The 19,212-nt window shown below is 40.1% G+C and overlaps 1 protein-coding gene across 1 annotated transcript in view; it reads left to right on the top strand.

Moving 5' to 3' along the window:
- The window catches only part of JADE2 (jade family PHD finger 2), a 647,003-nt gene that overhangs the window by 601,292 nt on the left and 26,499 nt on the right, over positions 1-19,212 (top strand). Inside the window, exon 10 of the mRNA XM_063447471.1 lies at positions 10,324-10,441. Coding sequence (XP_063303541.1) covers positions 10,324-10,441 — 118 coding nt within the window. The remainder of the gene's footprint in view (positions 1-10,323; positions 10,442-19,212) is intronic.

The raw sequence follows: 19,212 nt of genomic DNA, 5'->3' as shown, positions 1-19,212 counted from the left end.
CCTAGATTTCAGTAAGGCTTTTGACACTGTTGCACATAGAAGGCTTATCAATAAACTACAATCTTTGAGTTTGGATTCGAATATTGTTGAATGGGTAAGGCAGTGGCTGAGTGACAGGCAACAGAGGGTTGTAGTCAATGGAGTATATTCGAAGCTTGGGCTTGTCACCAGTGGGGTACCTCAGGGATCTGTACTTGGACCCATTCTCTTTAATATTTTTATTAGTGATATTGCAGAAGGTCTTGATGGTAAGGTGTGTCTTTTTGCGGATGATACTAAGATATGTAACAGGGTTGATGTTCCAGGAGGGATAAGCCAAATGGAAAATGATTTAGGTAAACTAGAAAAATGGTCAGAGTTGTGGCAACTGACATTTAATGTGGATAAGTGCAAGATAATGCATCTTGGACGTAAAAACCCAAGGGTAGAGTACAAAATATTTGATAGAGTCCTAACCTCAACATCTGAGGAAAGGGATTTAGGGGTGATTATTTCTGTTGACTTAAAGGTAGGCAGACAATGTAATAGAGCAGCAGGAAATGCTAGCAGAATGCTTGGTTGTATAGGGAGAGGTATTAGCAGTAGAAAGAGGGAAGTGCTCATGCCATTGTACAGAACACTGGTGAGACCTCACTTGGAGTACTGTACACAGTACTGGAGACCCTATCTTCAGAAGGATATTGATACCTTAGAGAGAGTTCAAAGAAGGGCTACTAAACTGGTTCATGGATTGCAGGATAAAACTTACCAGGAAAGGTTAAAGGATCTTAACATGTATAGCTTGGAGGAAAGACGAGACAGGGGGGATATGATAGAAACATTTAAATACATAAAGGGAATCAACACAGTAAAGGAGGAGACTATATTTAAAAGAAGAAAAACTACCACAACAAGAGGACATAGTCTTAAATTAGAGGGACAAAGGTTTAAAAATAATATCAGGAAGTATTACTTTACTGAGAGGGTAGTGGATGCATGGAATAGCCTTCCAGCTGAAGTGGTAGAGGTTAACACAGTAAAGGAGTTTAAGCATGCGTGGGATAGGCATAAGGCTATCCTAACTATAAGATAAGGCCAGGGACTAATGAAAGTATTTAGAAAACTGGGCAGACTAGATGGGCCGAATGGTTCTTATCTGCCGTCACATTCTATGTTTCTATGTTTCTATGTTTAATGGCTGTGTGTCAAGTTATTTTGCGGGGACAGCAAATTTACACTGTCTTTGAGTTCAGCTCATGAAAAATGGAGGCAAAAACAAAAGTGTTGCATTTTTAATTTTCTTTAGTGTATATATACACACATACACACATATGCATACACAAACACTACCGTGGCACAATGACATAAGACTGGCATGTTTGTTTTTTCCAGGGGTGCTTTGCATTCCCCTTTGCAGTCCGGCCCTGCTCTCAATAACTATATCCAGTGCTGGGCGTTTACCCTACCATGTGTAAACCCAATGGTTTTATTTCTAAATAAATTTTGGAGGTATATTAATTTCATTGGTTTCCATAGTGATTACTTTTGGATACTTGCTTCAGAATTGCTTTCTGGAAATAACCTCTGTCTCTGAGGACTTGCACTATATGTACTATCCTTGTCATATGCCATTAGAAAGGAGAAAGTAAGAACATGAGTAAGTGGTTATGACCGCTAGATAATGATACAACCTCATTACCCCATTGAAAATGAAACCAACCTTCTAATCTTTTTTTATTGGAATGCCAATATTTCTCATTTAAGATTTCCTCCCAACAGCTTTATTTCTAATCGAACTCAAGCCAGTGTACTATTGACCCATTTACTGCCTGCAGTGTAGATCCAGCATAGCATGTATGCAAATTAATTACTGACAAGTTAGTTTAACTCTTAAACTACAAGTAGAAACAGCATAAAGCAGGGTTAGGAAATATAAGCATTTTAGAAGCCTTTTGTTATGTACATTATTTCAGGGCTTCAATTTTCAGGTCTACTCCTAGCCAGCCCTTAACATTTCTGGAGTGATACACACAAATCACAAGATCAATATTCTATGTATCTATGTCACAAGATAATCACTGTGGAATATGTTTGCACTTTATAAATAATTGCAATTGTAATTATATACATATATTGTAGCCTGTTTACAAATCATATACAAATATATGAACATGCACACACATTTAGGTATGCACACATTCAGACACTCAATCTAAACATTAAAACCACTTTGTGCCTTTCCTGCTTGGTGCTTAAAAGGGATCCTCAAGGCACCGATACAATTTCATTTAAATAAAGTTGTTATGGTGCCTGGAGGCACTCTTACTTGAAGGGGTTAAACCATTTTTGAACATGTATTCCCGATACCCTAAATTTAGTAAAATCTTACTTGTATTCCAGTCTGCTGCTGCTGACTCTTCCCCTGACCTGCCTGATTTTCTAAAATCATCAAAAGTGTTGATCAAAAGCTTTTTACAATGCTTTCCCAAAGAATTGGCTAATACTGCCAAGGAGGCAGATCACAAGCAGAGCCAGCACACGTCAAACACAGCCCTGGCCAATCAGCATCTCCTTATAGAGATGCATTAAATCAAAGTTCAGTGTCTTAATGAAGTGGCTGGAGACACTGAATGCCAGTGCTGCATATTGTGCAGCACTGCCCCAGGAAGCACCTGTATTAGCCATCTGAGGAGTGGCCAGTGGAGGTATCCCTAAGCTGTAATGTAAACGCTGCATTTTCTCTGAAAACAGTGTTTACTGCAAAAAGCCTGAAGGGAATGATTATACTCACCAGAACAAATACAATAAGCTGCAGTTGTTCTTGACTATAGCGTCCCTTTAATGTCCCCAAAAATATTTTTTAAAAGTATTGCTCAGTGAGGGAGGAAAAAATAAAGAAAAGAAAATATTTCGGGGGGCGGGGAACATTAAAGTATATGAAAAGAAATAGGCCTTGGGAGGAAAGTAATAAATTATCCTCCCAAAAAAGAAACCGGTTGAGAGGGAAATATATGATCAGGGCTTAATGATAGCTAAAATATAATTAAGAAAATTTACTAAAACTATCTAAACTGAAGTAAAAATAAGATAGAATACAATTATTACTATAATATCATTATTAACTGCACTACCACAAATATAAGCTAAGAAAATAAAAAAAAACTGCTAATATAAATAATGAAAATTATTGCAGAGCACCAACACAACATGGAATATTATAATGTTCTCAAAATAATGAATGCCATATCTCATGTGTGTTTAAAATTTTTCATGTTCTCGTCAGTGGTGTATCCTGGTTTTGTGCTGCCCTAGGCATGGTGATGTAGAGAGTGTGTGTATAGGGGGCATAGTGTGTATAGTGAATGTAGAGAGTGTGTACACATGGGCTGTAGTGTGTGTGTGTGTGTGTATAGGTGATGTAGTGTATGTAGGGGTTGTAAATAGTGTGTGTTTAGGGAATGTAGTATGTGTTTGCTTACAAGGAATCTAGTGTGTGCATAGGAGAGTGTGTATGTCAGAAATGTAGTGTGAGTAGATGGTGCAGTGTGTGTAGGGGATCTACTGTGTGTGAAGGACCCAGAGTGTGTATAAGAGATCTAGTGGATGTGTGTATAGAGGATTCAGAATGTATAGAAGGATCTAGTGTGTGTATATGTGTGGATGATCCAGAGTTGGGTAAGGGATTGTGTGTGTGTTTGGAATGTAATGTGTTTAGGGGTGCAGTATGTGTGTAAGGGGTTCTGTAGTATATATACATATATATTTGGAAGTATTGTGTGTGTGTGTGTGTGTGTGGTGCAGTGTGTTGGAGGGCTGTTGTGTGTATGTGTGAGGTGTGCAGTGTGTATTAAGGATGTAGTGTACCGTATATACTCGAGTATAAGACGAGTTTTTCAGCACATTTTTTGTGCTGAAAAACACTCACTCGTCTTATACTCGAGTCAGTTGTCTGTATTATGGCAATTTTCATTGCCATAATACAGACATGGACCGGGGGCTGTCAGGAAGCTGTAACTTACCTTCACCGCAGCTCCTGTCAGCTCCCTTCTCTCTCCTCCGTCCGTGCAGCTCCCAGGTCAGCTCCCTCTGCAACTCTCGCGAGAGCCGCGGGATCAGAGCGTTGCCACGGGTTACCGTGGCAACGCTCCGCGCGGCCGCGAGAGTTGCAGAGGGAGCTGACCTGGGAGCTGCTCGGACGGAGGAGAGAGAAGGGAGCTGACAGGAGCTGCGGTGAAGGTAAGTTACAGCTTCCTGACAGCCCCCCTCCTACAGCCCATCCACTGGACCACCAGGGAGTGAGAGCCCCCCTCCCTGGCCAGCTAACAAGCAGGGAGGGGGGACGAAAAAACAAATAAAAAAAATAATAATAATAAAAAAAAAATAATAACATTAAAAAATATATATATCACAATAATAATAAAATAATAATAATTAATAAAATGCCCACCCCCACCAATGCTCTGCACTCACACACACACACACACTGCACTCACACACACTGCATTCATACACACTCATACACACACTGCACTGCATTCATTATATACACACACTGCATTCATACACACACTCATACACACACTGCACTGCATTCATTATATACACACACTGCATAAACACTGCATTCATACATACACACATACACACACTGCATTCACACTGCACTCATACACACACACTGCACTGCATTCATACACACACTGCATACACACTGCATTCATACACACACTGCATTCATACATACACACATACACACACTGCATTCACACTGCACTCATACACGCACTGCATTCATTATATACACACTGCACTCATATACACACACTTCACTGCATTCATTATATACACACTGCATACACACTGCACTGATACACACACACTGCACTCATATACACACACTGCACTCCATTCATTATATACACACTGCATTCATACACACACTGCACTCATACATACACACTGCATTCATTATATACACACTGCACTCACACACTGCACTCATATACACACACTGCACTCATATACACACTGCACTGCATTCATTATATACACACTGCACACACACTGCACTGCATTCATTATACACACACTGCACTCATACACACACTGCACTCATATACACGCACTGCACTCCATTCATTATATACACACTGCATACACACACAGCATTCATATACACACTGCATTCATACACACACACACACTGCATTCATTATATACACACACTGTAAATAAATATTAAATTAATATAATTTTTTTAGGATCTAATTTTATTTAGAAATTTACCAGTAGCTGCTGCATTTTCCACCCTAGTCTTATACTCGAGGCAATACGTTTTCCCAGTTTTTTGGGGTAAAATTAGGGGCCTCGGCTTATATTCGGGTCGGCTTATACTCGAGTATATACGGTATATTTGATAGGGGTGTAGTGTGTATTTGTGAGGAGTATAGTGTGTGTGTGTGAGGGGTGCAGGGTGTGTGTGTGGATGCTGTGAGGTGTGCTGTGTGTGTGAATGAGGGGGCTGTCTGTGTGTGTAAGGGTACTGTGTGTGAGGTGTGTAGTGTGTGTGAGAGGGTGGTGTGTGTGTGGGTGATGTGTGTGTGAGTGAGGGTGCTTTGTGTGTGTGAGGGTGATGTGTGTGTTTGAGATAATGCTGTGTGTGTGTGAGGGTGCTGTGTGTGTTTGGAGGGATTGTGTGTTGAGGGAGAGGCAGGTTAATGTCAATATATATGTATTTATTTTTTTTTATTAAAAAACAACAAAATAAGCCTTTTATCCCCCCTCCCTTCTTACCTTTAGCCTGGGAGGGTGGTCCTAGTGGTGTGTGAACTAGTCTAGACGCTCCTGGCCTAACAAGAAGAACCAGGTGGAGCTGCAAGACTCCTCAGGGACGTCTCCCTCCCTCCCCCCTCAGCCGGCCATATGTCACTGCTTGTGGGCCGCTGAGGGAGATCGTTGATCTCCCCACCGGCCCGTCATGGAATGCAGCAGGGCCAGCGCACGGATAGCGTGGGCCCTGCATGGAGCGCGCTCAGCCCATGGACATCGCGGCCCACCGGGCCTATATATATATCTGTGCCAATATGTGTATCTGTGTGTGTAGGTATGTGTATCTTTGTGTGTATGTATGTGTATCTGTGAGTGTTGGTGTTTGTGTATGTGTGCCAGTGTGTGTATGTGTATCTCTGTGTGTTTGCCACTGTGTATGTGTAGTTATGAGTGTATGTCAGTGTGTGTATGTACATATATGTGTGTGTCTGTAGGTATATATTTGTATGTGTGCCAGTGTGTGTATGTGCCTGTGTAAGTATATGCTTGTGTCGATGTGTGTATTGGTGTTTGTGTATGTGTTCCAGTGTGTGTATGTGTAGGTATGTGTATCTGTGTGTCAGTGTGTATCTGTGTGTGTGCCAGTATGTATGTGTAGTTATGAGTGTATATATCTGTGTGCGTGCCAGTGTGTATGTATGTATGTGTGTGTGTGTGTGTGTATGTGCCTGTGTAGGTATATGTTTGTATCTGTGTGTGTCAGCGTGTGTATCTGTGTGTGCTAGTGTATGTATGTAGGTATGTCTGTATGTGTACCAGTGTGTGTAGCGCCTTCTTGCTTGTTCTTTTTTTGTGTACAAAGCTGCCTGTCACTAAACGTTTTAATAACTCCTAGTGCACATACCCACCATCTTCTTTAAAGTGCTCAGTCACTCTACAGCTGAGAACTGAAACATGTTGTGAAGCTTCAAACTGCAAGACTGGGGTTATGACTGAGGACCGATCTGATTCTGATTTCAGTCTGTTTTAATCTGTAATGATCGTTGCTTTTGATAACCAGCTAATTCTTGGTTCCATATTTCCAACTGCAAAGGTAATAAGGAGCCTATCATTATCTTGATGCTTTAACCCTATGAACACTGTGTGCTGAGAGCTAATAGTGAGTCAGCAGTATCAAAATGGTTGGAGTATCTTGGTGCCTTAACCTGTGTTCTGAGATCTAATGTATTAGCTAACATGTTTCAGAACATCAGCAATATTTAAAAGAAATCTAAAGTTATCATAGCAAGAGCACTGCTGAAGATGAGATCAAGTAAGGGAGAACAGAGAGAGGTGCAGAGAAAGAGAGAGCTAAAGTATTTTAAATAGACATATACTGTGTGGGGATCTCTATATTACAGCTCTGTGTAATCTACAGTGATCCTGGCAGTGTGGGATAGTTATGGTAATATCCTTATAGTGTCAACCCTGTGTGTTATTTCTCTGTATTTTACTCAGCTAAAGCTGTTGTCTGGGTATATCTGTAGTCTACTCAGCTATGTGTATTGTGCAGGTATCTTTGTGTATTATATCCCTATTTTTTCTAAGCACTGTTTGTGGTTGTCTCTGTATTGTACTCGGCTCTGTGTATTGTATAGATATTATTATGTTGTGCCCAGCTAGTTTAATTGTATGAGCATCTCTTTATTATACTCAACTTTCTGTATTGTACGAGTATGTCTGTATTGTATAGGGAGGAGTAAAATTCTGGCCGAGAATTCTGGTGCCCCACCATCTTAAAACGTAATCAGCCGCCACTGGTATCAATATTTTGTATGCAGCATCTGTGCTCAGAGTAGGAAAGGGTCTTCCTGAGAGAATACAAAATTGCTGACTATGCATGCACAATCCACGATACTAACACAGTCCAGTTCACTGAACAGTGAACCAGGCTTGTACAAACTGATAATAGCCAGAGTATGGCTGATGTCTGTTTATTGAGCAGTCCCAGTTATCCAGTGTATTCTTGGAAATGCTGTTTGGTGATAAACGTTTATGATATTAACCCTACTTGATAGGGCATTATTGGACCAGATATGTTCCCACTCACTTATTGAAGTTTCTTGTCCTGGTGTGAGAGCGCTATGCCCAGTGTGGTATTTATCATGAGGCTAAGAAGGCCTTGGGCGGCACTTTCAAGGTGTGCAGCAAAAATGCAGCGATCTTCAGCTTCCGCCATCTCCTATCTCCACCTCCTGCAAGCCCCTGGTCATTACCATAGCAGCGCTCAGTGCAGCACGCAGGCTGGCTCGCGAGGGCAGAGTCGCAGACTGAAGAGCACCGGCCGCCATCCTCACACATTGAGGGGATCCTTCTGTTGCTCCCTGAGAAGGCGGAGCACGTCAATGTCGTGCCCCCACGCTCCTCCTCCTTCACGCACCGGACCTCTGCATCACCCGAGTGGATTCCAAGGCTCTCCCTTCACCATTCGCAAGTCAAGTGCACAGCAGCACTATGAACTTGACTTGCTCTGCATTTTAAACACTTAACTCGAGCCGTTCTGTGAGTAACAGACAGCGAGCTGTGTCAGCCGCAGGCGCCCCCTGTTGAAATGGCGCCCTGTGCGGCCACACAACTCGCACCCAGGGCCGGACTGGGAAAAAAAATTAGGCCCGGGCATTTTTCAATCAGAGCGGCCCCCTAAGAAGGGGGCGGGGCTAGAGAGGGTGTGTTTTGTCATCACTAATGACAAGCACGCCCCCTCTCAAAGTAAGCATGTTGGTTCAATGCGCAAAGCCCCGCTGAAGAGCTCTAGCATTAGAAAAAGGCCCTGAATTTGTTCTGCACAAGCAAATTTAATAACATGCTTGCACTGTGTTTGCTTTTAAATTGTCTCTGGTGTCACCACAAGTGGGATACCAGAGGATAAAAGGGCCAGGAAAGTGCATGGTGCATTTGTTTGGAGCTTGCTTGTGGGATTGCGTGTGTGTAGAGTGTGGTGTGGTATTGTGTTAATAGGTCAATTTCATTTGTGTTTGTGGTGTAATATGTGTGGCTAGGGGCTGTAGAGAGTGTGTGTATAGGGGGCATAGTGTTATAGGGAATGTAGCGAGTGTGTGCATACAGGCTGTAGTGTGTGAGTATAGGTGATGTAGTGTGTGTAGGGGTTGTAGAGAGGTGTGTTTGTGTTTGCTGACAAGGAATGTAGTGTGTGTGTAGGTGGTGCAGTGTGTGTGTAGGAGATCTACTGTGTAAAGGAGATTTTGTGTGTGTGTGTGTGTGTGTAGAGGATTCAGAGTGCATATAGGGTAAGGGATCTAGCGTGTATCTGGAGCGTAATGTGTGTAGTGGTGCAGTGTGAGGGGTGCTGTAGTGTGTGTGTGTGTGTGTGTGTGTATATATATATATATTTATTTGGACGTATTGTATGTGTGAGGGGTGCAGTGTGTGTGTATGTAAGAGGGGTGCTGTGTGTGAGGGTGTTTTTATCTGCCGTCACATTCTAGGTTTCTAATTTTCTTTGTCTGTTAACTCACTGAGGGTTATTTTATATATTATATATATATGTATGTGTGTGTGCTGTAGATGTGTGGGAGTGTGCTGTGTGTGTGAGCGAGGGTGCTGTGTGTGTCTGGGGGTGCTGTGTGTGTCTGGGGTGCTGTGTGTGTGAGTGTGAATGTATTTTTTATTTAAATATATTTTCTGCCATCCTTCCCTGGTGGTCCAGTGGTGAGAGTGAACTCTAGCCTGCAGGCTAGAGTTCACTCTCACGAGATCTGAGTGCTCAGAATCCCGCGAGAGGACCCGGTCCTCTCTCCTGCCTCCCTCCCTCACACCCCAGCAAGCGTCCGCCTGTAACTGCCTGTGGGCCGGTGAGGGAGATCTTTGATCTCCCCACCAGCCCATGGAGGCACACAGCAGGGCTGGCACTCGGGTAGCGCTGGCCCTGCAGGGGCTGGCAGGGGAGATCCTGTGATCTCCCCTGTCGGCCTCAGCCCCACGGCCATCGCGGCCCACCGGGCATTTGCCCGGTATGCCCGATGGCCAGTCCGGGACTGCTCGGTGCAGTATATAGGTACTAGTTACTTTTAATGTACATAGAGGAAGTATTTGACCCTTAGGGAAAAGGTGGAGACTAAAGAGGAAGGGGTGGTGTTTACTGAAGACTATGCATTGCCTTGTCAGGAAGTGGTGGGGCAAATTCAGATTTGTGGTTGCCCGAGTTTAGTCATGCCTTGGGCAGCCCTAAACCAAAATACACCATTGGGTATGCCTGTAGCTACAGAAAGACCAAACAGTAATTCGGCTGGGAACTGTATAACTATTTTACTTTCTTTTTTTTTTTTTAACTATTGTACATTTAAAACTTTTATATAAATTTGCAAAAAACAATGCCTTTAATCATTGCTACTTATATGCCCATATATCAGTATTACATTAAAATGGAATGAATACATAAGGAATTGCTCCAAAGGTAACGCATGTTCTAAATCGTTCTGTACCAACCAACTACTAGACATATGACCCTTTGAGATTTGCATATGTTTGAATATTAATTTAAATAATATATTGATAAAATCCACTATGCATTCACAGGTTAGAAATCTGTGTTATATGGTGACCAGGCGAGAAAAGATGAAACACTCCATATGCAAACTTGAGGAACAAATTTTTCAACTTCAGATGAAGCTTATTGAGAAAGATCTTCATCATGGTAAGAAACTAAATCCGATCACAGCTATTAATGCAGAACATTTTTTTTTCCAAGTTTATAAACAAATTAATATACATTTTATTATGTCAATTCTGTCATGAAACAATAAGTATTTTGTTTATTTCTTTTATTAATGTAAGGGTTTCTTTTCAAGTACATATTATATATATATATATATAAATATATATATATATATATATATGTATATATATATATATATATATTTATATATATATATATATATATATATATATATATATATATATATAAACAGAAAAAATACCGGCACTCCAGGATTTTATAAATGATTCTTCTTTATTCAAATGGCATCAACGTTTCAGCTCCTTCGTGGAGCTTTCATCAGGACATAACAAGCATATACAATTAAACAAGCTTATATAGGACATATAATCACTATTAGCAGGTACTTACATACAGGTGATCTTCATTTCCGTCGACCACCAGGTACGCCAGACCGCCCGCCCGTTCGCATTTACTTTCGGGTTCCAGATCACTTACGCAAACTCACCTAATTGGCTCTGCATAACACGTCGCCGGGCAACCATAGACGCCTACCATACCACAATTGTTAAATGGGATCTAAATTAATTCTTGATAGCTAAAGGAACACTCCACGCCCATAAAGCACTTCTAGAAGTCAGCACTTTTATACATAAACTATAATATTCAGGGATAATTTTTAATTTGTGAGGTAATAGCTTCTTGATCCAAGGCGAAATCTGATTGCCACTCAGGGTTAAGCAGCAATTTTTTTCTTAGTTTGTAGCAAAATTGCGAAGGCTTCAAGCTGTTTTTGGTATGTTGTTTTTTTTGCCTTCTTTTGTATCAACAGCAAAAACAGGTATGAGAAAGGATAAACTTGATGAACGCGTGTCTTTTTAGCTATATTTCTATGCATTAAAACTGTTGACCGGCTTTACCAAATCTTCTCAATGCATGTAAGTATTGGGGGCCTATTTACTAAATAGTGCATTTTATTTTAATAAACGTTTAGCTTGGAGTGGTCCTTTAACACTACCCCGACACTAACGCTATACCAACCATACCACTTACCAAATGCTCACCTTAAACCCATTTTACAGCGCTATATGAATAATATAATAATAATATGTTTTCACTAATATATTTGTTGTCTGAATTTGTGGTCAATATGGTTGTACTTAATGTACTGTGTGTCAGATCTTCTCAAATTCAGCTGCCTTTAAAATCTTAAGTAACCCCACTATGTACTCTGACTGCAGAAAATATATATGTTATTCCGCCGCCAAAATGTGGCTTTAGTTGTCCCCGTGATTAAACTGGGCAATAAATCACCTGAGAACCATAGGACCTATGACAAATAGATAGCAGGCGTTTAATTATGGTTGGAGGAATAAACACATGGTGACAAGAGTCGTTATTTATAGTAAACCATATATATATATATATATATATATATATATATGTATATATATATGATTCATCTTTTGTCATAGGTTAATGTGAACAACAATATGTATATTTTTGCCATTTCTATAACTTGTCGTGTTAGCAAATTGTTCCTCCTGGCATTCAAACAAGGTGCCCTAGTCTGTACAATTCCTCCTATTCATTAAAAAAAATTCCCGGAGGATTTAAACTGAAAACATTTTTAACTCTGTAGGAGTTTGATCGGAGATCTCTTCATGTTATCTAGTTTAGATATATATGTAAAGAAAAATTGCTGTGGCTAAAATACATTTTAAAAAAGCAGCATGCTGTTTCATAGACTTCATTCTTGTTTTCCCATTGTTTGAGTGATAATTATAGATATCACATGTCAGTTGAATATATTGTATGTTTCTAAAAGCTGCATCTGGCAGATTGACAACCATTGCTGCTAGTTGGCAAAATGCGACATGATCTGAATTAAGATAGTTAAGCTGCTATTTTCTAACAGTTTCAACCGACAAATCCATCAGTGAGACTCCACCTAAGTAGTTAATATGCATTTTTTTTCCAAAGTTGTGGTAAGTTTTACATTTCATAAATCGCTCTGTGTCCAGTTGTTTATGGCAGCGTGGAAGCCAAATTTGCATCAGATTTTTCCTAAGGCGCATTGGACAGGTTGGTGTTTGTGGGTTTGAAATACACTCTTGAATTATCACATGTTATGGTCTCCTCAGCAGACAGTCTGGTTTGGAAACAGAGCTGCACAAAACATTACTTTGATTCAAAGTTCCTGTAAAATATTCTATTTACAATACTTGTGTCGGTTGGTAAAATTTGTAAAAGTTGGAACCTTTCTTTTTCTTTCTAGAAATAATCTATGAAATAATCTAGAAATTGTATCTCAGTAACAATATACAAAAAATATTTTTTATTTCTTTTTTCAAATGTGTTATAAAAAAGCAAACTTGCCAATCCAAAAATTATCAACTAATTTAATTCCCTACCACAGTAATTAAAAATGTTATATGGTGACGCAATGCCCCCACTTCCAGCACCTCGACACAGAAATGGGATCCAAAGACATCGCCTTTAAAGGGACACTCCGGACCCCTACTGCACTAATTGCTTAAAGAGTGTGTCCTCGTTTTTTCATTTTACAGAAAGTACAGATTTCTATAGAAACTGGCTTTTTTTTTTTTATCTAATACATTAAAACTATTTTTTTTAATATAATACAATACAATTAACCTTGTTACACCCCTTTCATGGCTTCGAGCAGAGAATCAGTCCTCCTATTTCCTAGTTATTTAGCTCAATGTAGCTAAACTCAAGAGACTGCAATTTTTCAGAGCACAAGACTTCTCATTGCGCTGCATTGGGAAGTCTGTGATTGGAGAGTCACATAAACTCTGAGCTGGGGAAAAAGAGAGAGCTTGCAAAGGCAGCAGACAAAAAAATTGCAGCTTTTGCAAGCTGTTTTTAAATAAAACTCCAATGGAAACCGGTATAATTAAATGTATGCATGTTAGGGATGCACCGAAATTTTGGCTGCTGACATATTCTGAAAATTTTGGCTGCTGAAAATTTCTGAAAATTTGGGCTGCTGAAAATTTCTGAAAATTTGGGCTGCTGAAAATTTCTGAAAATTTGGGCTGCTGAAAATGGGCCTATCTTGTTAGGGCCGAAAACAGGTCAAATTTGCCGAAATTTAAAAAACAAACAAAAAAAACACATTTTTTTTATTTTGGGGGGCGGAGGGGGAAAGACCTCTATGTGACAGAGGAGGGGGGATAACACTATGGGACAGGGGAGGGGGGCAACGAAGACTATGGGACAGGGGAGGGGGGAAAGAACACTATGGGACTGGGGAGGAGGGGGAAAGAACACTAAAAAAGAGGGATGGGAGAGGAACACTAGAGGGGGAAGAGAGGGGAACATTAAGTGGGGGGACCACTAAAAGAGAAGGGAAGTTATTCATGTTAGATTAATTAAATTCATTAAAAAGTCTAATATTAATAAAATTATAGGAAAAAACTACTTTTTTAAAATCATTTGGGGGGAAAAAGTCATTTTCGGTTTCGTTTCGGTTTTCGGCCAAGGGCATCCTGAATTTTCGGTTTCGGCCCAGAATTTTCATTTCGGTGCATCCCTCAATGCATTTTTTTATTTTGCAGTATATGTACTAAACAGTGCTATTTCTTATGTTAGTATTTGAGCAGTGGAGTGAGTATTTGGGCAGTGGAGTGTCCCTTTAATGTCTATATGACAGTTTATGCCGTCATGCAGGAATTTAAGGCCCAATGATCATTATGCAATAAAAGTACCAGCAAGGGTTAAATCCCCGCTGGTACCAAGGAACTCAGGGTATCATTCAATAACTGAGGGTCCCCTCTGTCAGCAACAGTTAGACAGATGAGCGATGTACACTTCAAATTCTTTTAAATGCCTTGGCTTAGTGATGGCACTCAGCCACGCTATTTCTAAGTAGGCTACTCCCGTCTGATGCCTGAGGACCTCTCTGTCAGTTGGGGCCACAGTTGGTTGTTCCAGACTGACAGAGAAGCTCTGTGCAACACTCTAAGTGAACATGGTTCACTTAGCCTTTAAATTCATTGAAATGCTGCATTCAATTGCGATTGTGCCCAGCTGCAGTATTAAAATAAATTTAAAGGGCTATGTGCCATGTAGAAATTTTAAATATGCCATTGCCCTGCAATGCCTAGTTATAACAACAGTTGTGCATGATTGCTCCCCAGCCAATCAGTATGTACCTGAAGAAATATTAGCTCTTCTCTGACCTCACTTCCTTGTCCCTTCGTTGTCTCAGTAGCCAAAGGGTGCTTTCTAGTTTTCAGGTTTTTTTTTTTGCTATCTATAAGTCTTTCTTGAGAAAGTTTTATTTTGTTAATAGGTACATTTTACAATAATCAATTTTTAGTTTTAACATTCAATCTTTTCTCCAAAATTTTGCTTATAACATACATCGCACAAATGCTCACAATAAAAACGAAAAAGAAAGAAAAAATAAATAAATTTAAAAAGACGAAAAAGTGTTTACAGTGGACCGCTGTCTAGGACAGAGTCCTTATCTTAATTTAACTTAATTTAACTTGAAATGTATGTTAGCGTGCCTGAGCAGGTCAGGGAGGCTGGGATGAATGTTCAGATTAGTTCAAATGCAGGGCATTTGAGTACCCATATCCACAGGGCATAAATTAGTGGGAAGATCAAACCATGGCGACCAAATCTTATTATATTTCTCTTCCAAGTCAGGAGTTTTGTTATAAAAATATCTTTCTGAGGCAGCCTGATACCAAATTTGAGACAGAATCTCTCACCACATATGAACTTCCCGTTTCCAATATCTAGCTAAGCTGATTTTAGCTGCCAAGAAGATATTAATATATAGATAATGGAGCGATTGATCTTAAGAAGGGAAATCTATGTGAAAAAAGAAATGTTTGGGGTAGGAATTCAAAAGAATCAACATTCCAAGTTCTCATAATCTCCGTTAGTTTTGTTTTAATATGTTTCGATGATTCACACTCCCACCAGATATGTTAGTGAGTTCCTAATTTATTATTGCAGCGCCAGCATACATAAACATTTTCTTTATGAAATTTGTTTAACTGTTTTGGAACTAGGTACCAACGATGAGTTAGCTTATAGTATTGTTCCTGAAGACCAATACAGTGGGTGGCTTTTCTTGTGATTTGCCAAGTTTTAAACCAGGTGTGTATTTATTTATGAGTAATTATTTCCTGCTCCCATTTATGTATATATTTAGGTTTAACAAAATTTGTGTCTTGAGAGAAAATATTAGAGATTTTAGAGATTAAATTTGCAGGAGTATATGAAAGTATAAATTTATTCCATGAATCAATTGCTGGGGGAGGTGTTGTGACAAGAACATTTTTAACTCTTGAATAATTCGGCTTATGGCAAATTATTATTTTTTTAATATCCCTAAAAGAATATAGTGTTTCTCCAATATATAAATCATAAATTAAATTAATTCCATGGTTCTTCCAGGATCATAAAGAGATATTCTCTAAGTAACTGCCTTTGGGGTCAAAGGTCGGTTCCAGCCTATCAGATCTAGAGGAGGGGTATTTAGGCCCAGTTCTTATCCTGCTCAGTGCCCTGTCGTGGTTTCCTTTGTGGTTGTCCGAGAGCACGTTATTGATTCTGGTAATTCTGGTTATTTGACGTTGGCATTGATAGAGGAATAACTCTAAATAAGTATATCATTTTGGGAACTATATAAGCTTTCAGAAGATTTATACGCCCCATCTATACTATTTCGATTTTTTGCCATCAGGTAAAACCTCTTTTAGATGGTCTGTTATTTGACTATACTTAACAGAAAAGATTTCCTCAAAAGTGGGGCAGATAATAATCCCTAAGTAGTCTAATCTCCTATTAGTCCAGTGTACTTGAATAAGTCTTTCAAGAAATTGAGATTGTGTGTCTGTTACATAAAACGAAATCATTTGAGTTTTTAATACATTTAGCTTATGATTTGTGTATAAACCATACGTGTCTTTAATGTTTAAAACATTAGGGACAGAAGTTATTGATGATGCACAGGTTAGGAGTACGTCATCGGCATACAGAGTGACCAATTCCTCAGAATTTGTAATATAAATTGCTAATGGTTTTATCGACAAGGCGTAGAGCAAAAGAGCTAGTGGACAACCCTGTCTTGTTCCATTTTTAATATTGAAGGATTCGGAATTCAAGAATATACCTTTTATTTTAGCCGAAGGAGTGGAATAGAGGGCCATGGTATGATTGAGAAAAGTATCCGAGATCCCAAAGGCCAAGAGAGTCTCCTCCAAGAAGTTCCAATTAAGTCGGCATCTAAGACCATAAAGACTGATGGAACCTCCTGGAGGGAATCGCTTCCAAAATTCCAAGAATTCTGCGAGTATTATTTTCCTCCGATCTACCCATCATAAAACCGGATTGGTCTGGATTAATTAAACCTGGCATTATTAAGTTCAGTCTCTGTGCTAGTAATTTGGAATACATTTTAATATCTTGGTTTATTAAAGATATAGGTCTGTAATTAAGTACACTCGTTGGATCCTTGGATGGTTTTAAGATTGGAAAAATGGAGGCCTCCAACATTTCTTTTGGAAAAGACAGGGTTTTACCTATTTGGCCAAACATGCGTGTTCGCAGTGGAGAAATAACCGGTTCCAAGACTTGATAAAAAGTCGTTGGAAATCCGTCTGGACTTGGAGCTTTCCCCGTTTTCATATGAGATGTTACCTTGGAGATCTCAGATATTGGAAATGGTTGATTTAGAGTTTCTAATTTAGATTTTCAATGTGTTTTTTGGTTTTGAATTGGCTCCATATATTGATTACTCTTATCTCTGGAATCCATGACCTCGGCTCTTTATACTTATTTAATCCACTTTCTCCTATCCTTGTCCTTAGCCTGTTTATCATTATCCAAATGTTATCTCTGGATTATATTCTATACCACTTAGTGAAGTACGGGCACTTTAATGTTCAGTAATATGTGTTGTCTTCAGTGGCATACACACAATCCATGGGGCCCCGGTGCGAAACTGATCCGTGGGCCCCTCTCTCCCCCGATCCGTGCTCCCATCTCTCCCCCGATCCGTACCCCCCATCTCCCTGACACATACATACAGACACACAGAGACACAGACACACACACATACAGAGACACACACACACATACATACAGAGACACACACATACAGAGACACAGACACACACACATACAGAGACACACACACACATACACATATAGAGACATAGACACACATACATACAGAGACACACACATGCACATACATACATACAAAGACACATACACACACACATACAGAGACATACATACACACAGACACACACATACAGAGACACACACACATACAGAGACACACACATGCACATACATACATACAGAGACACAGACACACACACATACAGAGACATACATACAGAGACACAGGCACACACACATACAGAGACACACACACATACAGAGACACAGACACATACAGAGACACACACACACACACATACATACAGAGAAATAGATACACAAAATGTTTCATACCTTGTTACTTTCCCTGGGGTCCAGTGGTGGCTCAGCCTGATGGGAGTCAGAGTTCCCACTCTGACTCCTTCCTCCCGCGTGGGCTCTCAGTATTCTGGGAGGAGTGACCGGGGAATCACTTCCTCCCAGCTCTGATGTAATCACAGGGGGATCGGTCACGCGGGAGGAAGGAGTAAGAGTGGGAACTCTGACTCCCATCAGGCTGAGCCACCACTGGACCCCAGAGAAAGTAACAAGTTAGGAAACATTTTGTGTATCTATTTCTCTGTATGTATGTGTGTGTCTGTGTGTGTGTCTCTCTATGTGTGTCACGCTCTTAAAGCACCCAGCGCAGACCGGGCCCCCTCACAATCCATATCCATCGGGTGGCCCTGACAGCATGGGCCACCCGATGGACCCCTCCATATGCTGTGGCAGCAGGCCTGGTACCCGTCCGCAGGGTGGCCGGGCCCCCTGGAGTGCCGGGCCCGGTCGCAGCTGCGACCCCTGCGACCACGGTATGTATGTACACCGCTGGTTGTCTTAGTGTAGTATACCGTTGCCTTTTGCTTGCAGTCTTGCAAGTAGTCAGAGAAGCTGAGTTAATGTCTGAATATTATGAGTTAAAAAGAATTGTGTCAATTGCTTTCAGTTCACTATATTGAGAGGAGTGAGCCTCACATGTACAAGTTATTTTCCCATTGACAGCACATAATATGGCTATTGCTTGCAGTTCACCACATTTTTAGGGAGGTCTGAGAAGAAGGAGTGGTCCTCACATGTACAAGGGATTTTCCCCTTGACAGCACCTAATATGGCCTAATAATAGGTGCTTCCTGAGTGACGTTGCAGCTCATAGGATAGCATCGAATTCATAAACAGCGCATTCTCTTAAGTGAATGAATAGCACAAGAGTAGCCACTAAGTAGCTGATGAAGATGAACTCCATTCTCCTCATGAATTAGCTCTGCCACCTAGCAGTCTAATTTTTAACATTATCTTTTTAAATTCTGACATAGTATGATTTTAGTGATGTGATTAATTTATCTTATTTATTACCCTTTGCTGTATCAACTGTCAGTTAAGAAAATACTAATCCATAGAACCTTTAAAGGCCACAAAAAAATAATAAATATTTACTAAAACTAATTAATGGTTTCTACTTCTTGAAAACTATTGAAAACTCACGGTTGTGTTATATCAAAGCAACAGCCATCAGGAACTTTAAATTGTACGATTATTTCATTTATACATACATA

The sequence above is a fragment of the Pelobates fuscus genome, chromosome 3 (genome assembly GCF_036172605.1).
Source record: "Pelobates fuscus isolate aPelFus1 chromosome 3, aPelFus1.pri, whole genome shotgun sequence".
In the NCBI taxonomy this organism is placed as follows: Eukaryota; Metazoa; Chordata; class Amphibia; order Anura; family Pelobatidae; genus Pelobates; species Pelobates fuscus.
The sequence above is the reverse complement of the archived record's forward strand: the minus strand, read 5'-3'. Positions and strand labels throughout refer to the sequence as shown.